At 53.9% G+C, this 27773-nt stretch overlaps 1 protein-coding gene across 2 annotated transcripts; it reads left to right on the top strand.

The window, feature by feature from the left end:
• Positions 1-6923: 6923 nt before the first annotated feature.
• TMEM200B (transmembrane protein 200B) lies at positions 6924-24822 on the top strand. Of its 2 annotated transcripts, none has more exons than XM_034754211.1 (2): positions 6924-8283; positions 22643-24822. In XM_034754211.1, the coding sequence occupies exon 2, from the start codon at positions 22662-22664 to the stop codon at positions 24021-24023; it is 1362 nt and encodes a 453-aa protein (XP_034610102.1). In that variant the 5' UTR covers positions 6924-8283; positions 22643-22661; the 3' UTR covers positions 24024-24822. The 2 variants fall into 2 exon arrangements, with proteins under 2 accessions (XP_034610102.1, XP_034610101.1); XM_034754210.1 differs by having other exon boundaries at positions 6926-8283; positions 22639-24822.
• Positions 24823-27773: the final 2951 nt, after the last annotated feature.

Genomic DNA, 27773 nt, shown 5'->3' with positions numbered 1-27773 from the left:
GGCTCAGGGTTAGGGCAGAGGGTTGGGGTGTGGGGGTGTGAGGGCTCTGGCTGGGGGTGTGGGCTCTGGGGCAGGGCTGGGGATGAGGGGTTTGGGGTTCAGGAGGGGCTCAGGGTTAGGGCAGAGGGTTGGGATGGGGGGTGTGAGGGCTCTGGCTGGGGGTGCGGGCTCTGGGGTGGGGCTGGGGATGAGGGGTTTGGGGTGCAGAGGGGGCTCAGGGTTAGGGCAGAGGTTTGGGTGTGAGGGCTCTGGCTGGGGGTGCGGGCTCTGGGGTGGGGCTCGGGATGAGGGGTTTGGGGTGCAGGCTGCCCCAGGGCTGCAGCGGGGAGAGAGGACTCCCTCCAGCTCTCTCTTGCGGCAGCAGCCCCAGGGCCGGGGGAGAGCAGCTTAGAGGGAACGTAGGTCACATGCCACCTGAGGTACATTGCACATACGCTACGAAGTTCAGCCCCCCTTTTTTGATCTTTCCAGTGGCTTGCAAGTGGCCCGTTAATCCCATCTCAGGCTGTCCAGGGTGAAGGAGCTGAAGTTGCTCAGTGGGATTGAATTCTGGCTCTTCCCTGTTCCCTCCGGGCTGCATCTGTATATTCGATTAATAACGTACTGACATTTCCGTGCTTTAGAGAGACACTGGGTGCGACTAAAAACTGCTTGAAAACAGATTTCCTCCTCCTGCTTCTACTACGCCCTCGCTGTCGGAACTGAAGCAAGGCTACGCTACATAATTAAGTCAACCTACGTTATGTTGACGTACACCGCAGCAATGAAATCGGTTTTACACGTCCACGCTACACTCCTTGTGTCGGCGGCGTGCGTCCTCACCAGGAGCGCTTGCACTGATTTGCACTGTCCATGCGGGGCGTACTGAAGGCGTTGCTCACGAGGGATGCTGATTGGCATTTCATTTAACTTGTCAATTTCACTCACAGTCAGTTTCACCTTCCCTTTTACATTAGCAGGATGCTGCAATGTGTAGGTTGCACGTGCAGGGTTTTTTGTAATCGTTTCTATTGAGCGTTTTATTGAACTCCTGGGATATATTTCTGGTGACCTTTGCTTGTATAAAAACTTGTTTTATGGAGCTCAGTTCTGGCTCTTAGTGAAGTTCCTTTAAACTGACTGTATTGAGGGCTTAATTTTTCAATCCTTCCTTGGAACAGTACTTTTGAAATCAATGGGCTTGACTAAGTATCACTTATGGGTCTGATTCTCCACTGCCTTGTAAATCAAATTTGGATTCATTTTACACCCTCTTTCCAGAGGTGTAAATTTTGTCCCAAGTCATAAGGCAGTGAAGCCTCAAACACAATATAAGTGAGGATTTGCAGTCTAGCGCTCTGTTTCTCTGGAAAAGCTCCCCTTCCAACGCTCCGTGTTGTGTAACTCAGCGTTTTATAAATTAATGAGTTCTGCTGATTTGAGTTTATCCTGGTCAAGGAATAAAAGTCTCACCAACTTACCAAAAATGTGTAAGTTTGCCTGTAAATGGAGACTGGTTAATATCTTAGGACTTCAAGTTCCCAGGCCGTTTCCAAGACCTTGTTAAAAAATTAGATATAATTACTTTTCCAGTGACATGTAAAGATAGTGAGCTTTCATTTACAGAACTCTCCTCCGATCTGATCTCAGTACAATCGCTTAGTCAGAATTTGAACTATTTATATAAAGGTTGTGTCTCTTAGCCACTGAAATGGTGCTACCTCTGGGGTGGAACGTGGCAGCTGTCCAACAATCTACATCACACTTTGAATCCAGTTTCCAAATCAAACTACAATGACCCAGTTGGAATGTGGACAGGATATGTGGGGGCTTCATTTCCAAGGGTACCTAAATAAAGCTAGATTGTCAGAAGTGCCTGTACAAATGTGAACTCCTAGTCGTATACGTGTGTGTCTGCCTGTTCACACAGCAACAAAAGCCCAGGCTGATGCCCCTTCCGCCAAAAAATGTTTGGGTCCTCTCCCAAACCTAGGAAGTCCATGGGCACAGGCGACAGCAATTAACCAATGACTTTCAGGATCATTTCTCCCTCTTCCATGGACTCACAGTGTGACCTTGACCACATGGCATCACCGCTCTGTGCCTCTGTTTCCCTAGCCATGGGGATAAGAGCTAGCTGCCTCCCATAAGCGCCTGTGGCATCTCATTCTTGGCAATCCAGCACAGAGAGCCCGCAGCAGGGAAGGCTTCAGCCCAGGCACTATAATAACTGAGTGCAGCAGTGCCCACAGCCACTGTGCGTACCACTGGCTGGGGTGAGGGGGACCAGCACCAGCTGCTCTGTGACCTACTCGGGTTTGGCCCTGCCAGGCCTCCGTCATAACAAAGGACCAGCATGGCCAAAGCGGAGCGGGCACACTGGGCAGTGTGTTGGGCAGCACTGGTCTTCCTCGCCGCTGCCAAGGGGCTAGCTCCTGCACCGGGGCTCTCCCGCTCATGGGAGGGGGGCCTGCCTGGCCTTGGCCCGCATCCAGCGTGCTCTCTGGAATGGGCAGTGACACTGCAGCTGGGTGGGGGGGAGGGGCTGAACGTGGCAGCTGGAGGGCTGGGGCTAAAGGCGGCAGCAGGGGAAGCTCCGGATGGTGTGTACGATGAGAAATGTCTGGAAGCATTCGGCAGTGACTTGGCTGGAGGGGAGGAAAGCCCCAGGCAGCCCCGCTCCCTGCTCTCTTCTATGGTATGTCCACACTGCACACTAACCCTGGGACCCGGGCTTGTGGACGCAGTGTTTTCAAGCCCCTGCTTGAGTGTCCAGGCTGCCGTGTAAACCTGGGCTTACCATTGCCGGCCCCGGGACTCCCAGCCATGCTAACGTGTCCGTCCTGCGCCGTGCAGACCTTCCATCTCGCGTCTGCGGTTTCACTGCAAAATGACAGGACTTGGCCCCAAGTCACAAAGGGACTTGAGCTCCGACCAACCCCCCATCAGGGTCCTAGGCCCTGGCTCCTGGCTGCTTCCTGACCCGAGTCAGCCTGACGCGCGTGCGTGTGTGTGTGCGTGTGTGTGTGTGTGTTCGCTCGCTCGCAGAAGGGGGCTGGGGCTCAAACCCGAGTCACAGCCTAGGTTTAGTGTGTAGTGTAGACATACCTGTAGGTTCCAACCTACTGTGTCAGGCACAGAGCTGGCGCTAGGCATCAGCACAGGCCCCGGTCAGGTTGCATGTGCTTGTCACTACCTCTCACCTTCCCCTTCCTCCCATGGGCAGCTGCTCCCCTTCCCCAACTGAATGGCGATGGACCAACCCCGCCCCTTGCATCCAAAACCTTCCTCACCCCTTCTGACCAGCTCTCTCCCCGTACCTGCCTCCCACTGGGGCATCTCTAACCACCTAGCCGCCACATCTCCTCTTGAGATGTGCATTGGGCGCAGCTTTTTGCTGCTGCTTGGGCCGGGGCCCCGCTGCGGGGACATCACCCCTGTGCAGCGTTCCAGCACGAGGGAGCAGCATATGCCACTGCTGTCCAGTGCGGCCCGGCCTGGCCTAAAACCGGCACCCAAGCCGGGCTGATTTCCAGAGGCTTCACTCCCAACTCCTGCTAAGGACGAAGGTTCTGCTGCCTCTGAAAGCCTGCGCAAAAGCCGGCTCGAACAGCTGTGTATTCTCCAGCGTGAGTCATCCCCACCTCCCCATAACAACATTCCTTCGCTGTGAAATAAGGTCCTGGCTGTGTTAAATCACCATGCAGTTCTACTCCCCCCACGCACCTCCCTGTAGCCAGTCTGGATGCCTCAGGCCCAGAACAAGGTGCCAAGGAGCAGGGAGTATCATCATGCGAATGCTTGGCCCTCCCTTAGCATCCGGGATGTAGGAAAACCTATTCAATGGCTGGGGAACGTGAGGCACAGAGGTTGCAGAAGATCGCACAGCAAGGCAGGGGCAGAGCTGAAACTGGAGTGAAGATCTGCCTGTCCCTCGGCCCTTACATCTGGACCATGCTGGGTGTCATGTATTGTAGAGCAAATGTCAAGGTGATGTTTATTTGCAAAGCAGGAGGAACCTGGGATAACATCCTAGCAGGGAACGTCCTCTAGCATCCAAAGTGCACCTAATAAATAATCTCCCCTCGGCTGTTGGTTCAGGAGACTGGGCTGTTATGCATCAGAACCATTCACACTGCTGGCGCCTGCTCCCTCACGCTGAGGTAAACCAGAAGACACCCAGCTCCCGGAGCAGACAACAGTGCTTCAGCTCTAGCGCTGGCCATAGGGGAAGGAGGGACTGGCCCATGTGTAGACCCTGAATATAAATCAAATATCTTTCTTTAAAGAATTCTTTTTTCCTGGCAGATGGAGCCAGGCTCAGATACTCATGCAGGGGGCTTTAATGTGGTGCTAAGTGTTAGGAAAAGCAAGGTCAGGAACAATGAATCCATGGGGTTTCTTTGCTAACTTTCCTTGCAGAGGGCTCAGCCATGCAGCTTTCTGATTCAGGGGTGGAGCTAGCAATTTGAAATGTGTCATAATAACCCTTTGCCCTTCCCCTGGGCTTCTCATCCAAGGACCTCCAAAGTGCTTTCCAAACACCACTTGAATTAAGCCTTGCAGCATCCCCAGGAGGGAGGTAATGTGAGAGAAATGAAGTGGTTTGCACAAGGCTGTACAGCATGTCAGTAGAAGAGCTGGGAAGAGAACCCAGGAGTCCTGACTCTCACTCCCATCCCAGAGCTGGGAAGAGAACCCAGGAGTCCTGACTCTCACTCCCATCCCAGAGCTGGGAAGAGAACCCAGGAGTCCTGACTCCTAGACCCCTGCTCTACCCCTTGGACCACTAGAAACAAATATGGGCAGGTGCCCCCTCTAGTATACAACAGGAGGGCATGCAACGTACGTCGCTGGTGAACCGAGCCCTATATCTCCCAAAGCAGACCTGCCCTGCCCCAAATCCTGCAGCCCTGACTTCATCAAACCTGCCACTGATGTTACGCATATAGACTGTGGGATTTGATCCCTAAACCGAGTGGGGGAAGGCCAAGGTCCAGCAGTGTTTTAATGAAAGGGCTGAGGAACAGGCTTTTGCCCGCTACAGGTCAACAGGAATTTGGCTCCTAAAACTGATGGACATGGCTGATTCCTGCCTTGGTGCAGGCTGGTGTGAATGTGATATGCTGTTTGGAGCATTAGCACTTCACAGTTGCAATTCGGATCTGAGGTATGCTGTTCAATGAGAGAGAGAGAGAGAGAGAGAGAGAGAGAGAGAGAGAGAGAGTGTGTGTGTGTGTGTGTGTGTGTGTGTGTGTGTGTGTGTGTGTGTGTGAGAGAGAGAGAGAGAGAGAGAGAGAGACCTTTGTTATTTTTAGGTCCACTCTTCCTGTACGTCCTGTTACTGATTTTAGGACCAGAGGGTCATCCAAGATGGAGGAAAAAATACACACACCAGCATATTTGAAACTGTTTAAAAAAAATCTTTCCTTTTCGTTAGCCAACATAGGACATGCCTTGAGACCTTAATTTAAACATCCCCTCCAGGCCCTTGTCCAAGTATGTTAGTCCCCAAAAGTGACAATGCATTTATTGCAGCGGGCTTTCACGGTGAATGATAAATTCACATAGAAGAGGTACATTTGGGAGGCAGAAGGTAAAGAGAGTCTATAATGAAATAGGTTTCAGAGTGATAGCCGTGTTAGTCTGTATCAGAGAATAGGCCACTTCCACCTTAATTGAATTGGCCTCGTTAGCACTGACCCCCCCACTTGGTAAGGCAGCTCCCATCTTTTCATGGGCTGTAATATTTATACTGTTTACTGTATTTTTCACTCCATGCATCTGATGAAGTGGGCTCTAGCCCATGAAAGCTTATGCCCAAATAAATGTTAGTCTCTAAGGTGCCACAAGGACTCCTTGTTTTTATAATGAAAAACCAATCTGTCTGCGCCCCGCTGCCCTCTTCTGGGAAAAAATCGGAACTCTTCCACACTGTGTCACAGGCCCTGTACTGCTAGCAGCTGTGGGAGACTTCCTTAGCTTCTTGTAGGACAGTGGGCTTTCAAATCAGCAGGATCTCTCTCTATTGGCCTCTTAGTATCCGAGTCCGCTCAAATATTTACGGATCTGTTCTCACACCATCCCTGGGTGGAAGAATCATAACTGATTTTACAGTCGGTGAGATTAAGTGATGTGCCCGAGGTCAGGCAGAGAGGAAGTCCGTAGCAGAGCTGGGAATTGGAGTCCCAGCTCCTGAATCCCAGCCCAGTGCATTAACCACAAGACCATCCAGCCTTCGTCTGTTGACCCCGGCCACCCTCACGGAGTTCCCAGTGGCCACAACTGGTCATCATCCCGTCAAAGGCAGTGCACGTCTACAGTACAATTAAAACAGATCAACATACAGTAAAGCAATTGCTACTTTGCCATGAAGAGACGTTGGGTTGAAATTCATAATTACTCGTCATCACAAGTCCATAAAAAGTGAAGGAAGCCTCTGCTCGCAGCTGGATTTCGCTCTCCCGCCTCCTAGAAGGTTGTAGCCAAGTGGGCAAAAGTGTGACAGGAAATATTACAGCCTCTTTCCAGCTGGCCAGAATCCAAAGCACTTTTCCCTTTTATCCCCCTTTGACTCACCTCCAACTGGTTAGCAGCGGAGGGGAGAATGTCCTCAGCTTGTCCCTCTATTTTTAAAACTGTTCCCACCCTGATGTTTAATTAACCTCCCCCCACTCCTGTGCTAAGAACCAGTCCACAACCGAATTTCACCCCAAACGGGCTCTCTACGTTTCCCCCCCACCCCCCTTATAAAACTCTCTGCGGGGAAATCAGAGACTATCTTGCAAAGCAGCTGAGAGCTGGGGGAGGGCTTGTACATTTTTATTTCTGTCACTTTATGGTGCAGATGTTTTTTAAAAAAAAGGAAAAAACCCCCGAAGAAATCTCCAATCCGCGCGGGGAGGATGGGGAGAAATCTGAGCCCAGCCAGGGGGGAAGCGGGAGAGGGAATGTTTGCGCCCGAGGGGAGAACGGCAGAAGACACGGAAGAGGAGGAGGGTTGCAAAGGAGGCCAGCGGAGGATTAAGGGGAGGAGATCCCAGGCAGGGTGGGGGCCGCTCAGACCCTCGCTGGGGAGCAGCTGCCCCACGCACGCAGCAGGCGGAGGGGCCGGAACCGCGCGCCCGGGCTGGTGCCCCCCGCAGCCGCTGCGCCCCGCAGTCGGAGGCGCCTCTAAGGGGCACAGCATGGATCCTCGGCCCCGGGGGCTGGAGCAGCAGCGGGAGCCGGAGGCTGGGCGGGACGGGACCCGGGCGCCCCCCGCAGCGGGTCACTGCCTGGCGGGGGGCAGCGCGGTGCGCTCCGGCTCCCGTGGGCACCTGGCTGTGGAGTGAGTGACCCGGGGCCAGGTCCTGTGCCGGGCGCTGCCTGCCCCTTCCCGGCGGCTGCACGGCGGGGTGGAGAAAAGTGACCCGTCCCCTCCCGCCCCCGTGTGGGCTGAACGTCCCTGGCTCCCCCCGGTGCCACCGGCCGGGCGGGGCCCTGCACTTCGCTGGCAGGACTCGGCCCCGAAAGTGGCCGCGCTGGCCCGGGCGGGTGCGGGTGGGAGCGCCTGGGCCGCGGGGAAACGTCCGGCCGCCCTGAGAGCGCAGAAACTTCTCCGGCCGCCCCCGTGACAGCCTGCTCGTCCCCCGGCCTTAGGTTTCCCTCAGCCGGCCCCCGGAGCAGCGATTCGCCGCCCTTCTCCGACCAGCCGCCCGGCTGTGGAAACGCTTCGCACCGGGAGAGCCGCAGACCCGGCGCGCTGCGGGTGGCTCCGCCGCAGCTGGTAGGTGGCTGACTTCAGCTGGTGACTCGCGCCTTTAAAACCCCAACACTTCTTGTCAATGTCTGAAGGGGGGGTTGGTTCAAATCAAACCTCCTTCGCCCCCCGGGGGAGAAACTTCCCGGACAAACTCCACTGAGTCCGCAGGGAAATCCCAGAACTGTGTTTTTTGGGGGGGAGGGAACAGCCACCCACCCACCCAGCCTTGTTGTTGTCATAGACTACGTGCGAACTACAGCGGGAAGGCAAGTCGCTTCTCTCGGCTCCACCGGGGCCAATCCAGATTGAGCCCGGAGGCAGAATTTGGCTTGGAAGAGAGACAGAGGATCTAGGGAGGATGATCTAGTCCATGGCTAGGAGGCTGTTGGAGATTTCGCGTCCGAGAACTGCTGTAGCAAGAGACTCCCTCCCGCCCTTTGCACAGAAATCCCAGGATCGATCTTCATGCAACTTCCCCTTGTGTTAAGGGGTCCAGGAAGGGACAGAGGGAACCCGGCTGCTGAGGATAAAATCCCAATCTCTAATGCATTGACCTAAAGGTGGGTTAATCTCCTGTTCATAAATCTGCATCCTGTGAAGCTAAGAGGGGTGTGACAGGGCTGGGGGAAATGCAACAGGGGCCTGTAGCGATTCATTGCAACTCGGCCATGGGCATGTACCTGGGCGAGACACCCTTGGCCAAGGGTCTATCCCCATATTCCAAAAGCAGCCGTTTCAAGGAACAATATTCTGGAACGGCCAATGGCGGGGACTTTGCATGGACAGTCACAGGGGAGCTGGGGTAAGAGGTGGGGAAGGAGCAAAGGGGGGTATCTCTTCCCCCGCTATGAACATTCAATAACTTACTAGCCCCATAGAGTAGCTTTTACCTTCCTCTCCTCTATTGCTGGAATTTTCAAAGGCACCCAAGGGACCGAAGTCAATGGGAGCCGAGCACCCAGCCAACTCCATGAAAATCGCGGCCCATGTGTCTTCTTTTTGCTGGATCGCTTGCTAAATATGTTCGTCCATACATTTCCCTCTCACTGCAACTCTGAGACCTCCGTGCCGCTTCCAGTGTGTAGGAATTTGTAGAGGAAATGCCGCTATTTGCCCACACTGTCCCCTTCGGTTAGGGGAAGGAGGTAAAAAAAAATCCCATTCTAGACTCAGTGTGAATATACCGTTCTCTTGAGTTAGGATTTATTTACTGTTTGCATCAGGTTTGTTAAAAAGATGAGCAATGCAGATTCCTTTCCGAATCTGCCCAGAGAAGTGCAACCTTCGCCCATGTCGGGCAGTGAGCCAGAGTAGAGACAACTAGATGAGAAACCCTTTCTAAGAAGCCTGTAATGAGTTATGTGGCCATCTAACTGGCTTGACCTGCCTGTGACCGATTGTAGTTCCATTCCCAGCTATGGTGATTAGTGTAATTAGCAGAACAAATCTGCCTAAAGCAGGCTTTGTAATTAGCAATCAGCTGGACGCTTCTGCACATCTCTGTGTTAGGGGTAGTAAGGACTAGACCCTCAAAGAAGCCAGGGTGAGTTTAATGCTGGGAGCAATCCAGGAAGGCTAGGGCACTGCTCCCTGGCTGTCAAGCTTTCCCTATATAGAACCCAGGCTCCCCTCCACTGCCTGCCTTGTCCACAGCTCTGATCTTTCTGGGTCACTCTGCTGTTTGGTTCTTTCCTACTAGTCCCTGCCTGCTCCAGTTTGTCTGTTCTCTTCATCCTGGGCTGAGAGTCTGATGATGAGTCAGGCCATGAGTGACTTGCGTACGATCCTAGAGTGAATCAGTGACCGAACCCAGGAGTCCTGATTTCCCTGTCCACTGCTCTAACCACCAGACCATGCTCCCTCCCAAAGCAAAAAGAACAGGAGTACTTGTGGCACCTTAGAGACTAACAAATTTGTTCGTCTCTAAGGTGCCACAAGTACTCCTGTTCTTTTTGCGGATACAGACTAACACGGCTTCTACTCTGAAACCTCCCAAAGCAAACTCCTTTTGGCAGCTGGCCCTTACTTGACTTTTACAATGCAGTGACGAGCCTGGTAGCTCCTGCAGCTGGCTCTGGTTTGGGTCATTCAACCTAAAAATACAGCCAAATCAAATAGCCCGGGCGGTTGCCAGCCCACCAGCTGGGCAGAACAGGTGACTGCTCGGGTCAGCAACGTATTCAGGGACCGGTTAGCGGCTGCAGGGTTGGAAGGAGCTGATGTGTGCGGGAGCCCAGGGCAACTTCAGCGCGGAGACCTGCACTTCGCTGCATGAACAACACTGTGATATTTTAGATGCCGAGCTCTGATTCTTAGAGCTGCAAGCCCTGTTCCGAACCCATCGCCTGCAGGGGGATTAGCAAACAACGAGGAGTCCTTGTGGCACCTGAGAGACTAACAAATTTATTTGGGCATAAGCTTTCGTGGGCTACAGCCCACTTCATCGGATGCATGGAGTGAAAAACGTCCCACGCATGGGCCTCTCCTGCATGGGACAGACGGGGGTCACAGCTGCTGAAATGCCCCAGCAGCAGAATAAAATAGGGGTGCTCAGGACACACTAGCAGACCGCTGTGCCAGTGTCACCCCCTTTCTGGCTGGAGCACCCTTGCGGAAGGTTGTTCTCCAGCAGGGGCTGGGGTAGGTGGGTTTTTAGGGCCCTATTTCAAGAGATTGGCGTCAGGTCCTCCATCTCCCACCGGTGTTGGGAGCACTCCACACCACACAGGATCAGGCCCAGATACACGCCCATTTAGGACAGACCTGGCACCAGGCTCCCAGTGTCCTGCAGCGTGTTTGATGCACATGGGCCCTTTCGGCATTGAATGCCTCTGTGCCAATACATTCTGAAACCCCCCAGTGCGAGTAGCTGTTTCCTGCCTGCATCGCCCTGAAGGAAGACAGCCGGTGCTGCTAGCCAGTGTTGCTTGAAGCTTCCCCAGTCTGCAGTGGGCGCTAACTCCAGGGGCGGCTCCAGACACCAGCGCACCAAGCACGTGCCTGGGGCGGCAAGCCACGGGGGGCGGCTTGCCGATCACCATGAGGGGGGCAGTCAGGCGGCTTTCGGCGGCACTCCTGCTGGAGGTCCTGCGGCTTCGGCGGCAATTCAGCGGCGGGTACGCCGAAGGCGTGGGACCGGCGGACCTCCCGCAGGCGTGCCGCCGAATCCGCATCACCAGCGGACCTCCCGCAGGCGTGCCGCCGAATCCACGTCACCAGCGGACCTCCCGCAGACGTGCCGCCGAAGGCTGCCTGACTGCCGTGCTTGGGGTGGCAAAATACATAGAGCCGCCCCTGGCTAACTCTCTTCCTGGCTCCTGTGTGGGGAGTTGAGTGGCCTTAAGTCCTGACTGATATCGGATGGTGCCAGATTTGAGATCTCCTGCTCTCTCCAGCTTTAAGCTTGGCAGACATCCAGAGGAAGGCAGAGCCCCATGATTAGGCCACTGGGACTGGCCACTGGGACTCCTGAGTCCTATTCCCAACCCTCTGTGGCTCAGCTTACCTGTCTGTGAAATGGGGATAACGCTTTTCTACGTCCTAGGCTCTGGCGGTTAATGAGTTCACGTTTGCACTTGTAAAGCCCGTTAGATTCTTGTGTGAAAGGCGCTGGAGGAAATCTACTTAACTGTGATTAATGAATAGTCCCCCGTTAGTTTGGAGGCTAATGGGAATTTCATCGCAAGGTGACACTGCATTGGGGTAATGCTGATGGCACATGAGCTGCAAATATCGCAATTGTCATGACACACAGACTTTATCCCGAGGGAGGAAGCCAAGAAAGTGGCAGCCCTAGGGATAATAATGGGCAGTGAGCAATTAAACAGGCTTTGTTTCTGTGGAGAAAACCCCATAAAGACCCCGTCCTTATTCCCCGCTTTGCCCATTTATTTCCCTCTGGGCTTGGCAACTGAACTTTTTATCCACAGGAAGAAACGGAAGTGGGCTACTGATGATGAAAAGGGGGCGGGGCAGTAGCTGTGACGGGTGCAAAAGCCAAGGGGGCAGAGGCATTGTTTAGGGCAAGGAGGCATCGCTAAGATTAACAGGGGAAATTGAGCAAAGGAAAATCTAGGTTGGATACCAGCCAAAACGTCTGATCAGTGAGCTCCAGCAGGTGGCAGAACTCTGCCCCATTGCTTGAGGTGGACTAGACAAAGCTCTGGGAAATACAGACCGCAGGGAGAAATCCAGCACCGGTTCTGGGAGGTCTCTTCTGTTCCTAACTTCTCAGCTAAAAGCCTCGGAAGAGATGAGTGGAAAGACCAGCACAAGCACAAGCTCCTATGGCCTGGTCACCCTTACTCACATGAGTGGGGCTACTCAGGGGAGCAAAGAGCAAGCCTGAAATCATGTCTCAGCTGATTCCCGAGTCTCTCGGCAGCCTGGCGTTCCTGTCACTTTCCTTCTCTCTAGCTGTAGGGGCCCAGAAATAGAAGCCCACGTCTGATTTCACCTGGTTCTATTTTCTTCACTTCCTCCTGCGGCTTCCAGGACGGGCTTGATTCCCTCACGTGCTCTCAGCGGCTCACCACGCTACCTTCCTGCTCTCCCAGCCCCTCTCACGCCTTGCCTTCGCCCCTGCTCGCCCGTCCGCTCCAGGCCCGTGGGTGCTTCCTCCGAGCAGAGAGGTTGCCCTGAGCCTTTCAGCTCCGCTCCCTGCCTGGGCGTTGCAGTGTAACAGAGGCCTCTGCTGCTCACCCTTGGCTTTGAGTCTCGCACTGGGGGGTACCTGGGGGACTCGAACATGTCTCTGAGATGGGGGAGGGCGTGAGCCCACTTCCCTGCCCTTCCTGCTGACTCCTTCCTCCAGCTCGAGTGCCATCCCTGCTGCCAGGACGCGCCTAGCCAGGCCTAGCTCCCCAGAGTCCCTACATGCTGCTTAAGGCTGAGATGGGACCTGCTGCTGCCCAATTGCTGCTGGGGATTGTCCATTTGCAGCCCAGTGGGGGGCCCTTCGCCCTCTTCCTCAGCAGCCCTGCCTGTTCCGGCCCTTGCCCGGGCAGCAGGCTCTGGGTACTAGCCTGTGGCTGGCCTGTTCGCAAAGGCATTTCAACGGCGAAGCCCAGCGGCTGCCTCAAGATTGGATCTGCCCAGAGGGGGTGGTGGCAGCACCAGGGCTGCATCTATGCTCTGGCAGAGCTACTGGCATTTCTTGCTGGACTCTGGTCCCTCAGAAGCAGAACTAGGCAGGGCCCCCGGTGCATGGCAGAACGGCGGTCACGCCCTCCCCGGGCAGCCTTTCAGTGCGGCACCTTGTTCTTGATGACTTTGTTGTTGATGGGCTGGCAGCCCTGGGCCTGAAATGCTCCAGTGAGCCCCAGACCAGGGGAGGCCTCCTCACGCTCGGCACCCTGCCCCTGTGTGCTCAGTTCCCATCTGAAGTGATCACCCGGCAGGGGGAGCGGGGGGCTCTTGGCTTCTCTGCGGAGATGGCTAATTCCTGCCAACTCCGCTGAGGTTCTTGTGATGTGAATGCCGGTGCCCTGGGCACTGACCCGAGCCCTCTGATTCATTTCACACCAGCGGCCACGCAGCCAGGGGGGAGCTAACTGGTCTTGGTCGTTATGGGCCCAGTCCGGACCCAATCCCACCACAGAACCCACCTTCGCAGTTAGCACTAAGCGACCCCTGTTGGCCAACTCCCTGTCCCAGGCTCGGCCTGAATGGGCCGTGGAGGGGGGACTCCGCTCCCAGACGTGGTCCCCTTGACGTTGGGCTGTTCTTGTCCTGGGAGGAACGAGCAGCCTCCAACCTCCCAGGGCTCCGAGTCCAACAATTCCCATATTAAAGGGGAGACTGACCAGGGGATCAAAGCAGAACTAAGGATGGCGGAAGGGGGCAGCGCGGCTCTTGCTCCTGGCAGAGGGCTCCGGGAGCGTCTCCTCTTTGCCCCCTGGGCGTGGGTGGCACTGGAAGGTTACACTGAAAGGGAGTTATTTTTAACCATCATATCTTGGCGCAGACTGTAATTATGATTCCCCTTCTCCTTGCGTGGTGGGAGGTGACTCCGGGGATGATTGTTCCAGCAGGAGCAGCGCTGCCTGGCCCCTCCCGGCAGTCGTGTCTTGGATGCCTTGCCCACCCGGGGATGAGTGGGTGACAGCAGTGGTGGAGGGAGCTCTGCGGTTGGGTGGGGGCTGGGGTTCGCGGGCCTTCCAGGGCGGGGTGAACGCTGGAGTTTTTTGCTGCCTGGCGTCGCTGGTGGGGACTGTCACCAGCTCCTCTCCCAGAGGTGTTGGCGGGGGGGAGCTCAGCTCTTGCTCCCATGATGCAGCCATGAGCTGTAAGGATCCCATCCACCTCCATTGACTTTGATGGGGCGCGGATCGGGCCCCAGGTGAGACCCAATGCGGTGGCACCTTCTCCCTCTGCTTGTCTTGGGAAGACAAGGGTTTACTTGTGCTCCGGAGTCTGGAGCTGTCCTGCCTGCCCAGCTAATGGGGTTGGAAGGGCGCCGTCCGTAACAGACCAGTTCTCTTGGGTCACATGTCTCGGAAAAGGGACGTTGCATTCGTTCCAGTCAAAGGGGACGATCATTGTAGCATTTGTTAACTCGGCACTCCCACCGCACGCCGCAACGGCCGCGCACTGCACAGCCTCACCCTGCTAGGCCCCTAGAGCACAAAGCAGATTGTGGGCGACGTGCCTAAAGCCACAGACGAGGACAATGGCAGAGCCAAGAATTGAACTCTGGCGCGCTCGTTGCTAACGAGGCCTGAACGGGAACTGGAACCAGAATAGTGGTAAACCACTTTGCTGAACGCTGTCTCCTCGCCTTGCCCGGGCCAGGCTATTGCGGAGAGCAAAGGGAGATTTAGACACCCATTTCTAGAGATCAGGCTCTGAGCTGTGCTTGGGCTCGGCCGGGCAGCTAACTCGGCATGAGAGATCATGAGAAGTATTTTTCTTCTGAGACCTCCAGCTCCCATCTCCTCTCCTCGGCTCCCTCCCCTCCAGACCGCTAGCTGTTTGTTCTCCTGCTCGCCCAGCCTGACAGAGCAATTTTAGCTCATACAAGTATGTGCCCTCTCTACTGTAAACCCCCAAAGTTCACAAAGCAAGAGTCCCCCCCAGCAAAAAGCCACGCAATTTTCAAAACTAATGATAAATGCGGGGGGCTTTTTATTTCCCATGTGGTTTTTTGAGCCTTTAAGATGCACTCAGGTCACTTCTTCCACAATCACAATTGCTCGTGCAATCAGTCCTCTCCAGGAGCTGCCTGGGGCTTTAAGCAAAACATTTGATATGGTGAGAGCTGGCAATGCTGAGAACCCAAGGTGCATGTGGGCCTGGGACTGCCACGCTGGGCATATGGGAGGATGTGGCAATTGGCTTGCAAGGAAGTGGTCCCCAGGGTGGTGGTATTGGGCTGTGTCCCCAGAAAGAGTGTGAGCATGTGGTCGCCAGAGGGCCCCTAGGTCGGGTCCGTTCCACATAGGGCATCAGCACCAGGAATTTCTTTCTCCCCTCCCCAAGGAAGGCAGAGGTCCAGGCTTCCTGTCCTGTAGCATTCTCTGGAGATACCGGCATTCCTTGGGCATCTCTCGCTGTCCAGGAGTGAGCCACTGGTTGGCCTGCAGTACATTAAGGAGTGGCTCTAGCAGGCTACTTTGGAAAGCACGACTCACAGGGACACTGAGGGGATTTGCTGTGGGGGAACGCGTGAGGCTCGCTGGTGGCGGTGAATAGGTCCAGGAATAGCGATTCTCTGGTACGGCAGCACTGTATCCCATCTGGGCTCCAGGGCGTGGGTATGGGAGAAAACTGCCTGCATGCCGGAGTATTGCAGATTAGCCAGGGCTGTTCTAACAGGGGGTTCCTCTGAAAACTCCCTTTTGGAGCCTATGACAATTCCAGTGTTTCGGAGGTGCAGGAGCTGCAAAGTAGAGAAACGGGGGAATCTGCTTCAATGGCTTCTTATAGCGCTCCAGCCACGGAGGGAGACAGCTGCGCAGAGCAAACAAGCTTGCACGTGAGCGGCACTTCGCTGGAAACGTAACAGACCCTGTTCGTGAAGAACCAGCTCAGTGTGGGGGTGGCACGGCCCAGCGCTCGGCCTGTGGGGTCTGGATGGGGGGGAAGGTTTTGAAAGGAGGCCGTGAGACTGTATCTTGCCCAAGGAAAGTTTTGCTTCATACCTGCCTGTTTGGGGCAATCTCATTCATTCCAAAGGCCAAAGGAAAACCCCCCACAGGCACGGCTCATCCCCAGTGTTACAAGCCCCAGGGATGAGCCGTGCCTGGCGGGAGCACCCAGGGGTGAACTGCAGTGAAAGGAAGGGACTCACCCCAGGCCTTGCTTCTGTCTGGAACTTTAACCAGGGGTTCCCCAGAGTCTCCGCTCACACAGCAGCAAGCCTGGATCCAGGAGCTGTCATAGCCACTCGCCTGACTGCACCTTCAGAAGTGCCGAGGAAAACCGGAACTGCTCTTCCCCAGCAAGTGGGCATTGGATTCCCCAGGTCCTCGTCCAGGTCGCTCACCCACAAGTGTAGTGTTTGGAGCAGGGGGTTGTGTTAAATACTGCCCGCAGGACTGAGGCTCTTCCTGGGGGGCGGTGGGGGGGGCATGTCTTATGATAACACCCAACTCTTGTCATCAGTAGATTTCAAAGCCGTTTACAAAGGTCATCAGTATCGTTATCCCCATTTTATAGATGGGGAAACTGAGGCATAGAAGGGGGCAGTGACTTGCCCCTGGTCACCCTGCAGGCAGAGCCAGGAATAGAACTCAGGTCAACTAACTCCTGGTCCAGTGCACTAGCCACTAGGCAATACTGTCTCCTTCCTTGTGTCTCTGCTTCTTGTGGGTAACGCACAAGAGAGGGGTTCCGGGGATCTGGGCTCCTTTCCCAGCGCTGCTGATGACTCACTGGGAGGCCTCGGTCGAGTCTGTTTCCCCATCTGTAAACTCAAGATACTGTCCTGGCTCGTGAGGTGAGCGCGTGGGACGCTTCGGGCTCACGGGATGGACGGGGCTAGGGACGTGTGGAAGAGCAGCATCTCCTTCCAGCAGGCTGGGCTCATTCTATACCGCCGAGCAGGCCAGGGGGCTGCTGCCAAAGCTAATGCGCCGTTGTGTAGCGCTTTGCAAACCCAGGCCTGTGGTGCTGGGCCTGTCCTGAGTAGAATGCCCCAACCCACAGCCAGGGGGTGCTGGGAAGAGAATAGGGCAGCGGATCTGCAGAGAAGCTTTTCCCAACGCCCACGTGCTTCATGCCAAGTTTGCTTTTGCCAAGTCCTCCAAGGTTTATCTTAAGATTTTAAGCAAGTAGGGGTGGGGGTGGGCAGGGGAGAGGGGCGAGAGGGATTGAGGGGGAGCCATCAACCTGTCTATGTGCTGGGGGATTAGGGAAATAGTTCTGATTTTTAATGAAAGGCTCATTGCAGGGATTGGAAGCTTAACTTCCAAATGCCCAGTCTAGGAGCTGAGCTGCTGTCTCACTCTATAGTGCTAATGCCATTTCTGTAGCATCTTTCATCCCATGGGATCCCTCAAACCCGTCCCAAACTGCAGACATACAGATCTGCTGAAATGCAGCCACCTCTGGGGTTGGCGGGCAGCAGCCGATAAGCTGCACAGGAAACTGCACTTCAGGAGGGATGGGGCATCTTTCATCAGTGACACCGGGGCAAACGCCCCTCTTTTACAGGGAGTGCAGTAGGGTCCCACACAGAACAGAGAGGGCTTCAGTCTCTCCTCACACGTAGTGAGGTTTTGTGCTCCTGCTAAAATAGCGAATTAATCAATTAACTCGAGTGACAGTGTCTGGGAGTTTTAGAATCTGATGGCAACGCTGGGGTTTTTTAAAAAAAGAAGCTTATGTAACCCTTGGGGATTCTATTAATAAAAATAATGGTGCTGAACTCTGGGAACAGGCATCTCCAGCGAGGAGTATTAAATGCTCCAACTTTTAAAAACACGCCGCTTTGTGTTGATACCATCTCTGCTCAGGAGAGGGCATTGTGGGCGGGGGGAGAATGTCACGGGAAGAAATTTTGGGGCAGGGGGGGTTGTTTCTTGCTTGTCCTGAAATGCCACGCGCAGTGATGATTTGCAGGACAAACAGCCTTTTGGGGATCAGAGGATAAAATGATGGAGACCGTTCTGGGAGGCCAACCAAACTGGAGTACCCCTTTAAATGCAACACACCCTCTTCTGATCAGCACTCGCCCACCCCACCACGGAAATCTTGGGAGCACTCCATTGCAGAACTCACCTCCCGGGTTGGCTGCCTGGTTGGAAGGCTCTGGAGAAGCCAAAGACTGAGTGGATCATGGAGAATCAACTCCCCGCCCGCCTGGACAACCAGACCTCCCACTCGGAGTGGAGGCACGGTCGTGGGGCGGGGAAGGAAGCTCACATGACACTCCTAGTCTGGAGATGACCAGAGGCCTGCTGGTGTCTCTTGCCAGCACTAGATGAGCCCCAGTTCATCGCGCGGAAGGCCACTAGCTCACTTACCCTTTTCACAACTCGCTGCTGGCACCGTCCGTTCTGTGGGCAGCACAAGAGACGTGGGCCTGATCAAAAGCCCATGAATTCAGCAGGCTTTGAATCAGGTCTTGCTTGAGGAAACCAGAGGGTAAGTAGCAGATCGTGGCTCAGAGGAGTAGAGGGCGTAGCAGCAGAGCCGGACACATCAAAGCACATGGTGCCGTCTTACCCAATTGTCATCTTTCTTTTTAACAGCTTCGGCTTTGTGAGCGGGCACTTTTGACACAGGTCATTTCCAGTAATGAAGGGTGGGAATAACAGCCGGTCTGAGTGGGACACAGGTAAACTTCAGTCCGACTGACGGATGACCCTTGGAATGAGGGTCAATTGGGTGTGACGCTTGTTAGTCCCCAAGCAATTATAGACAGTTGCCTTGAAAAGTAGCTGGATTTCTGCTTCACTCGGCAGGGTAACATGCGGAGCTTAGAGGAAGCTAAATGACATAGGAAGGGAATTAGGTTTAAAGAGACACTGACAAGGCTGGCAGCCAAAAATAGGACCAGCCCATTGTGTGTTTTAATGGTAAGACCGTGTGTGAAATTTACAAGAATCCTCGTCCCTGAAACTGCAGGCAATGGACTGCGCTCTCGGGAGTGGATTTCACTCAATCCTACAACAGCCAAAGTCTGCAGCAGCATCAAAGAGGCTTTGCAAAATCCACGGAGTTTGGAGTTATCAGCAGGACATTTAAAAGTTTTAATGTAGTTTTTTAAAGGTAGGTCAAATCTAAGATTGTAATTGAGGTTAGTTGCTCTCCACAGAGGGCTGGAGACAACACAATCTAAACAACGGCTCACTGAGGAGAAGCAAACGTAATCTTAGGAAGTATTAGGGAAGATTTAAAATGCCTGGTAACTTCATTTGGCAGCAGATGGTTTTAAGGGAGAAAATCTCGCTCATTTTGGGGCTGACTCCATCACTTTAGGTGACTGTTAAGGCAAGCTTTATAATGCCTTTCCCCATGTGCTGAAGGCTTTAGCAGTGTGTTTCAAAGGCAGATTTAAAATCTCCCTCATCAGTAGGCTGTGGGTTTTGTTGGGTTTTTCCCTTTAAATCTCCCTCATTCAAATTGTCACAGCTTGACAGCCCTGTGCCAGGAACACACTGTCATCATGAAGCTTGTATATTTAATTCCTTCCCTCTGATACTAATAATGCCTTAAGATGATTAAAATTGGAAGAACTTTAGCATCTCATTTGCTTTCCATTGGTTATGCTGTTTGCTGGCTTTTTGCACTTCGCTCAAATTAGGCAGTGAAATCAGGCAGGTCGCTTTCCTTCCTCCTTTCCTTGTGTGTGTTTTTTAGTTTCTAATCAATTTGACTTCCTGGCTGTGGTGCGCAACTCCCCGTCAGGTTGTGACTGGGTTCCCAATTCTGCAGGGGAAGGCTGCGAGCTGGTCTGCGCTCTGTCGACAGCTGGGATTTAGGGGCATGGTCACTTTAAGCCGTTTTGAGGAACACAATTCAGACTGGGTCCATGCTGTAGTTTGGCTGCCTAAGCACCATGGCACGCCCGCATCTACACACTGCGTGCTGGTATCGGTGCATTGTGGGAGAAGCTGGGCAGTTCTCCAATCCCGCTTCGGCAGGGGATGGAGTGCCCGGAAGTCATGCACACAGAGGGAGAAAGGAGGGCTGGCCAAGTCAGTCATAAGGGCACTGTTGGGGGGTCCTGTCCGTGCCACATAAATACTACATTTCAGCCTAGTTACAGGAAAGGAGCCGCGTGCCAGCCTAGTCCTTTGACAGGAGCAAGATGCTGTTAGCTGCCAAGTTGGTGTGTGGACACAAACTTCCTTAGTGCCAACCAACGTTGGCAGCTGGTAAGCTGGAATGTGGCTGCAGGGTTATTTTTAAACCCAGTTTCAATCCACAACATGGGGGGAAATATTCTCCTCATGTTCGATTTGAAACCCCTTGTTTTTTGCAAAATCTGATCATCCGTGGCTCAGTCAATGCCTGTTTGCTAACCCAGCAGCCTGCTCCCAGCCACTGTCCTGACGTCCCGACAAGCTGGGGTTAGGATCTGCCTGGGGGGGTAATCAGCTGGTTCAGTCAGCTCTAGAACTGACCTAGAAAACAGGCTGTGCTCCTGCGTATGTAACAAAGACTTGCTGAGTAATGCGCACGCTGTACCTCCGTGGGAGAAAAGCCACTCAGACGTGGCTAACTGCGTGCCAAGTACAGCCAGCCCATGGCTTTGCTCTACGCTGAGGGGAACGTCTCGGTGTTGCTCTGGAAGGGTGTTTTTCTTGCACACGTGGTACCTTTGGGGTATATTGGCAGTTGCTCTCCTGGCCCCTACTGCATATACCAATATACTGTCCATATGTTCGTTTGTTTTCTTATTTTCTCAGTAGCTTAGCAGGCGAGTGCTATGCTTAACGTGCAAGTGATCCAGGTTCAAATCCTGCCTGCCTCAGAAGAGGTGAATATTCTCTCCTAGAAAAAAGAACGAGGAGTCCTTGTGGCACCTTAGAGACTAACACATTTATTTATTGATTACTTTGGGCATAAATGTGGTAGTCTCTAAGGTGCCACAAGGACTCCACATTCTTTTTGCGGATGCAGACTTACACGGCCGCCACTCGGAAACCAGTCTCTCCTAGGTCACACTAGGTCAGTGATTCTTAACCTTTACGGCAGCCTGCCCCCCTTTGGTTCTCGCACCCCGTATCAAAAGTCGTTGAAGTAGGTCAGTTCTTTAAACCTAGCTATATTTTTTGTTTGTATATTACAGTAATCATTAGAAAATGTATAATGTTAATAAATACATAGGTTTGATGAAACAAAGTAGTTGTACTTGTGTGCCTGTGCTTAATTTGTGTTTTCGATGATTTACCTTCTAAAAAATCTGGCATGTCTCGCCCCCCCCCAGAGAGGGCATCTCACACCCCCAGGGGGTGCGTGCACCCCAGGTTAAGAACCACTGACCTAGATGATCTAATAATCCTCCTGGGCTTACAGTCCATGACTCTTACGTTTCATTGAAAACAAGGTTTTTTTATATCAACCAATCCCTGAAGTTCTAGCAGCCCAAACACAACAGCGGGAGCTAATGCAGGACCACTGAGGAAATGTAACTGACTATGAGCAAAAAGCAAAAACCGGCTAGTCTAGCTCCACTTCCCAAGCTGAGCAAAGAACAAGAAGTAAATGGCAGAAAGGTCAGTAAGACAGACGCTTCCGTTATTTCAGTTCTCCTGCCACTGACCCTGTAATAAGAAAAGAGCTTTTTCTCTCACCCGCTGATGGGGTCTGTGAAGCCCTCACATGGCGTTAATGGCGAGGGTTGTTTAAGCGTGGCCGTAAACCAGACTCCTAGCTCTGCACTGATCTGCTCCCCGTGCCTCTTTCAAGAGACATCAGCTTAGTTTGACAAAGATCTTGCTGTCAGCCCTGTGACGCTGCAGGGGAAAAAGGAGACGGATTCTGCCCGGCTTCCAGCATCACCACTGGAATGGGAAGGTCATTACCGTTAACGATGGCTGCTCGTGAGTTATGGAAGTTCACAGCTTGGTGATCAGACCCCCGGCTCAGCGGCAGTCAATAATAATAATGATAACGCTGATCGTTTAAAAAAAACAACTTGTTTTGAGTAGGACACTGAGCAGATTGGAGAATAAATGTGATGCTCCCACGATCCTCTGCTGCTTTGTTTTGTTTTAATGGAGATATTTTTCTTGCTGCCTGAAGACTGGCTCTGTTGCTAAGACCCTGGGCTGGGAGTTGGGCGACCCAGGTTTTGTTGCACGCAGACTTGCCGTCCCTGCTCCGTGCCTCAGTTTCCCCAGCTGCAAAATGGGGTGGGATAACGAGACCGCCCACCCAGAGATGTTGTGAGGCTTAGCTAATACGTGAAAGATCTTTCGACATCCCTACCTAGAAGGTGCCGGAGAAATGGAAAGTACAGGCTGAAAGCCTGAGTCCTTACTCACCACGACTTCAGGGTGAACGTTGTCGGAGCAAGGGCTGTTTATTTGTCCTGTCAATAATCGGGCCAACAAATCTTGCATGTGCCCGCGCTGCTTTGACGTGCCCAGGGAGCTATTTTCACCTGCACAGACAGGCATTCATGCTCCCGGTCTCCTTTTCATTTGCAGGGCTGTTTGGGGTGGGGACCATTGTTTTCTTCCGCTATACATGCAATCAACCTTACTAATCCATCAGGCAGATGTGCATTGCTTTGGGTGGGCATGGGCTAGGCGCTTGTGTTTGAAAGACACCACCCAGTCTAGCTTCTGAGTGGAAAGTAGAGAAATGCCTCCAGGAGGACAGGAGGCAGGAGGCAGAGAAGGGAAGGGGAAGGCCTGTTGCATGAGCCACCATGTCCCAGCTCCTCGGTTGTCAGCCCTTCCTCTCCACTGTCTGCTAGTGATGCCTTCTGTTCATCTCTTTTCTCCCCCACTCTCTAGAAAGACCTGACAAGGAGGATGCCATGACGGCTGGCAGCGCCGAAGCCAGCAGAGCCATGAGAAATCAGGAGCCTCTGGAGAAGAAGCCCCTGGGACCCGCCCCTCCTCCACAGAGGCACAGACGCAAGTTGAGGCGCAAGCCGCCGACCGAGGGGGCCGTGAAGGGACAGCTCCGGATGCGCTCGCCTTCAGGGGCCTTCGTGATGGTGGGCATCTCCGTCGTCTTGGTCGGCATGACGATTGCCGTTGTGGGCTACTGGCCTCACCGGGGCCCACACGCAGCCGGGCCCGGGGCCAGGCCGGGTAACTCCAGCGGCATGGGGGACATGAAGAAGGAAGTGAAGGTCTCTGCTCAGGCCCGCTACTTCCCTCACAGTGAGAAGCTGAAGCTGATTGGCCCCGTCATCATGGGCGTTGGCCTCTTCATTGTCATCTGCGCCAACACCATGCTGTACGAGAACAGGGACATGGAGACCCGCCTGTTGATGCAGAAAGGCCTCTACTCCATGACCCCGGGCCTCCTCCAGGACTTCAGCCAGGAGGACAAGTACTGCCAGAGGAGGACTAGCTTGCCCCTCCTCAAGGCCAATGCCGAGTGTGTCGAGGGCTGTTACGAGGTGGATCTCTCCTCCAGCGGCTTCCAATCCTGTTCCAGTCCCAGGAACAAATGGGCCGACTGCTACGGGCACAACAGGCTCCAGACAACAGCCCAACTGCTCCATCACAAGGGGGTTTCCCCCTCCATGTCCCTCCTCAGCATCCGCTCAGACTCTGGCAACTCCATGGAGGGGAACCTCAATCTGTCCTTCACCCGCGGGGCCGAGTCCGTAATTTCCTTGGCTGCCACCGCCCGGTCACTTCCCATCATCAAGGTGAACAACTGCCTCATTGAGAAGCCATCTGCATCCCCAGGGGCGGGCGATGAGGGGGGGGTCAGCCTGGCAGGGGCGCCGGATGAGGCACCACGGCTCTCCTGGACTCTCCCACCCAGGGTCGGCAGCGTCTCCCCCAGAGGAGATGACCTCCAGGGTGGCCATGTCATTATTAACATAGACAGCAGGCCTCCGTCCGTCGCCGCTGGCGAGACGTACCTGGACCCAGAAGGCACCGAGAACGACTTCAACTCAGACGTTCAGCTCCACAATCCGGGTCACTCCAAGTCGCTGGACCTTGGCAGTCCGGGCGTGCTGCTGGTGGCGCCCATCAAAGACCGGAAGAACAGGAGCTGGCCTAGACTTGACCACATCAGCCTGGTAGGCTACGCCAAACTGGAAAGCACGGGCGAGTCCTCCGACAGGCTATTGGAGCAGACAGATCAGCAGGGCAGGGACGAGCCCAACACCAGCACCCAGGAGGTGGGAACAGAGATGGGTTCATGGGTCTGACTTGGCAGGGGATGGGTGACAAGGCCAGGACGCCCTCCCGTCTTTTCATTGCCTCGCCTGGGGGACTGCTGAGTGTGTTCTTCTTTGAAGCAGATGCCCCAATGATGGGGGGAGGTCAGGGCTGCTGACTGAGCCCAGGACAGGCCTGCTGCTCCTTAGGGGAGACTCTTCAAGGCATAGTCGTCTTCTCCCCAGAGGCACCTGGTGCTGAGGTGTCGCTCGATTTCTCAGTGGGCGGTTCGGCCTTGCCTTACGACCCCCTCTCCCCGAGCCACGTGGGGAATCTGGGCTTAGACAAGCACCCCCGAAAGGGGAGGCGGGGTGGGGATCCCTGCTACTAAGCCACATGGGCCCCTTTCCTCATCGTTAGCCGGAAGAGCTGCGGCAGCGGGTGGGTGAGGGGGCCCCCCACCGCCCCACTCCGCTAAGCAATTCACTGGCCAATGGCACGTTAAGGCTACCAGGGTTATTAAATGTTCTCTCGCCACCACCAAGGTGCTGAGTCAGTCATTTTGCCTGCATGATGTTTCGGCGTCTGTCTTTGCAAAGCTCACTGTCACGGATTGCCCCCCTTCAGGATACCACTTGATGGGCTGAGATACCACTGAGCCCACCTGTTCTGCCAGCCTGGGCCCCCTTTAACCTGTCTTGCTGAGCCAGGCTCTTAAGCCTCCTCCAACACAGACACAGGCGGGGCCACACCCCGCTGCAGAACGACACAGACACAGAGATCAGCTCTGGGAAGACTCAGCTAAAGGGACTTGCCCCAGCACTCAGGTGCCCACCTCCCCTGGAGTGCAGACCCAAAGGGATATTGTCTTGCGCTGTTCAGAAGAATCTGCACAGCGCAAGCTCATAAAAATTCACCCTCTTCCTCAATGTGAAAAGAAATATGCACCCCTTTGTGCCCTCCCAGTTAGAAATCGCACAAACTGGGTTTAATAATAAACAAAATATATTTATTAACTATAAAAGGTAGATTTTAAGTGCTTATAAGGGTTAGCAAACAGAACAAAGCAGATTACTAAGCAAATAAAACCAAACACGCAAACTAAGCTTGTTTCACTAAAGAAATTGGTTACAAATAGTCATTTCTCTCCCTAAATCTTGATTTTAGGCGGGATGCAGAGTTTCTGTAGCTCCGAGTTCCAGTTATTTCTTCTAACAGACTGGACCCCTTTCTCAGTCTGGACTCACCCCTGCCTTTCCCTTCAGGTTAGTTCCTTTGTCCCTTCAGGTACTTTCAGCAGTCCCTCTTCTTTCCTCTCCATTTGCCTTCCTCCCCACCCTTATTTAAGTTTTACAGAGGGTGGGAATCTTTTGTTTCCCAAACTTGACTCCCCCCCCCCTTTTAGTGGAAAGTTACAAGAAGTCCCAGATAATGTTCAGTATCAAGTGACAAGACCACCTGACCTAGTAGTTTCACAGCTATGGCCTCCCAGGAGGGAGAGAGATTAGTATCTTCACAGTCTTGTTGTTCCTCCTAATGGCCCATCAAATCTGATGGCCTGTCGTTTGGTGGGTGTCTTCCCAACACACACCCAGTTGTAATTGTTACATAGGCCATATTCCTAACTTTAGATACAGAAATGATACATGCATACAAATTGGATAATCACATTCAGGAAATCAGAACCTTTCCAATGGTACCTTACATGAGCCATCTTACATAAACCATATCTCACTTATGTCATATCCATATTATAAGGATATTTTCATAAAGAATCTGGAGTGTAATGTCACACTCGCCAGCGGCCTTCAGCTCCCGTCTCCTCCAGGAAGTCCCTCCTGCCACTGTCAGAGCGACAGGAACCGTCAGCGGACGGGGCCTGGGCAGGATCTCTGGTGTGTCTGGTTTCATTGAGGAGGGCACCTGGCTGAACATGAAGAAGCAATAGGAGCATTTCCGCGGTGTGTAGATGGGACTCCGTTGGGTGAGGGCAGGTCCACACTGCAATCGGGGGCGTGATTGCAGCTCAGAGGGGCACACCCCCTGCCTGCTTTAATCTATCTAGGCTAGCTTGCTAAACATAGCAGTGAAAATGCAGCCGCACAGACCTCACCCTGGGCTAGGAACATAAGTCGTACCCAGGGGTCTGGGCGGGTTTTATGCAGCCCTCCCTGCTGTGTCTTCACTGCTATTTTTAGCCGCACTAGCTTGATTAAAGCTCGTGTGTGTATGCGTTTCCCAGCTCCACTGAAGCTATATCTCTGCTCTGCAATCAGACCTCTGATTGCCGTGTAGCTAGAACTTTAAAGGAGTGGCAATCACTTACACCAGCTCTGAATTTGGCCCTAGAGCTGCGTGACACAGCAGGGGGAGGGGAGGAAGTGGACTTTTCCCTGGGAAATGTTCGCCATTTAAGTTTGATCAGTTCTCATCCCCTTCCCGGAAAGGTCAACTTTTGCCTCAAACGTTGGTACAAGCATGTCTCTTCACCTGGGTCCTCCGCAAAGCTGCTCTCGTGGGGGCAGGGTCACACTGTTGGTGCATTGTCACAAAAACACAACACATTTTTGCATTTGGATCATGTGCTCATGGGACTTTTGCACAGCCCTGGCACATGCCAGGAAAGAGACGGCTGGGGACGAGGAGGGTAACTTTGACCAGGATGTGCAGCGTGTTTTAAAAGTGTGATGATGTAAGCAGGGATGTGACAGCCGGTACCCCCGCAGGCACCAGGTTAGCCATGCATAGGTGACAGCTTAGTCATCTGCAGCTATGAGACCCTGTGCATCAGGTTGATTTGTAACTACAGATAAAAGGGAACCTGGGTCTGATCCCTAGTTTGGTTGGTCGGTTTGTGCAAAATCGAGACTGAAGTTTTGCAAACTCCAAACCCGGCTTCCTCTGCCCCTGGCAGTCAGCGCACCGGAGGAGCCTTCTCCAGCCCTGTGGAACAGTAGGTATGGGCTGTCTAGGCCCACATCTAATCCTGCATTCGTGCTGCTGTCTGACTAGGTAGAAGGTAAAGGCTCAAGGCTTGTTTCTCTTGTAGCCACGCACAGCCAGCCATGCAGCCCTTGCAAATATGCTAGCACTACTGACTTCTATGGGAGCTTGGGTAGATGATATCGACCTGTGTTAGGATTATGTGCGGCCGCCCATCACTAGAGGTAGTTGATAGCGCTTAAATCGATAGCAATAGCAAAGTCCCTAGGGAACTTTCTGGAGTTTCTGGCTGTTTGGGGGGCGGGGGAGGGTTGTTTGTGTTACATTGTTTCAGGCAGGTAGGGATTGATGGGGTGGAGTGTTTGAGTACATGTGGAGGATGGGAGGGACATCAGGGCTGGGATTCTTATAGTGGAAAGTCGTTTTCAGAAAGGAAGGTTTTGGACAGGGCCGGCTCTGGCTTTTTTGCTGCCCTAGGGCGGCGAGCCCGCCGCGGCTCCACTCTCCCCGGCGGCCAGAGCACCGGGAGCAGGGCGGAGAGCCCGGCCGGGGCCCCACTCTCCCCGACCGGCCGGAGCGCCGCGGGGAGGGTGGCGAGCCCAGTTGCGGCCCCGCTTTCGGACCGGAGTGCCCCGCCGCACCGCCCCCCTCCAAGCTCCGCCCCAAGCACATGCTTGGTGGGCTGGTGCCTGGAGCCAGCCCTGGTTTTGGACAGACTCTGGATTTGCCTGATCTCCTCTGGACATTCGCTCCGTAGCTGGACTCTCTCGGCCAAGGCCCTGGCACGGTGGAATCGGAGCAGAAGGCCATGCTTTCAAAGGGCTGCCTCCCGTGTGCGAGACACAACTCCTCTGTAC

The sequence above is a fragment of the Trachemys scripta genome, chromosome 20 (genome assembly GCF_013100865.1).
Source record: "Trachemys scripta elegans isolate TJP31775 chromosome 20, CAS_Tse_1.0, whole genome shotgun sequence".
NCBI lineage: Eukaryota > Metazoa > Chordata > Testudines > Emydidae > Trachemys > Trachemys scripta.
Note: the sequence above shows the minus strand (reverse complement) of the source record. Positions and strands in the feature narration are given on the sequence as shown.

Coding starts and splice junctions, on each gene's coding strand:
- TMEM200B (XM_034754211.1), top strand. CDS start 22,662: ATGACGGCTGGCAGCGCCGAAGCCAGCAGAGCCATGAGAAATCAGGAG.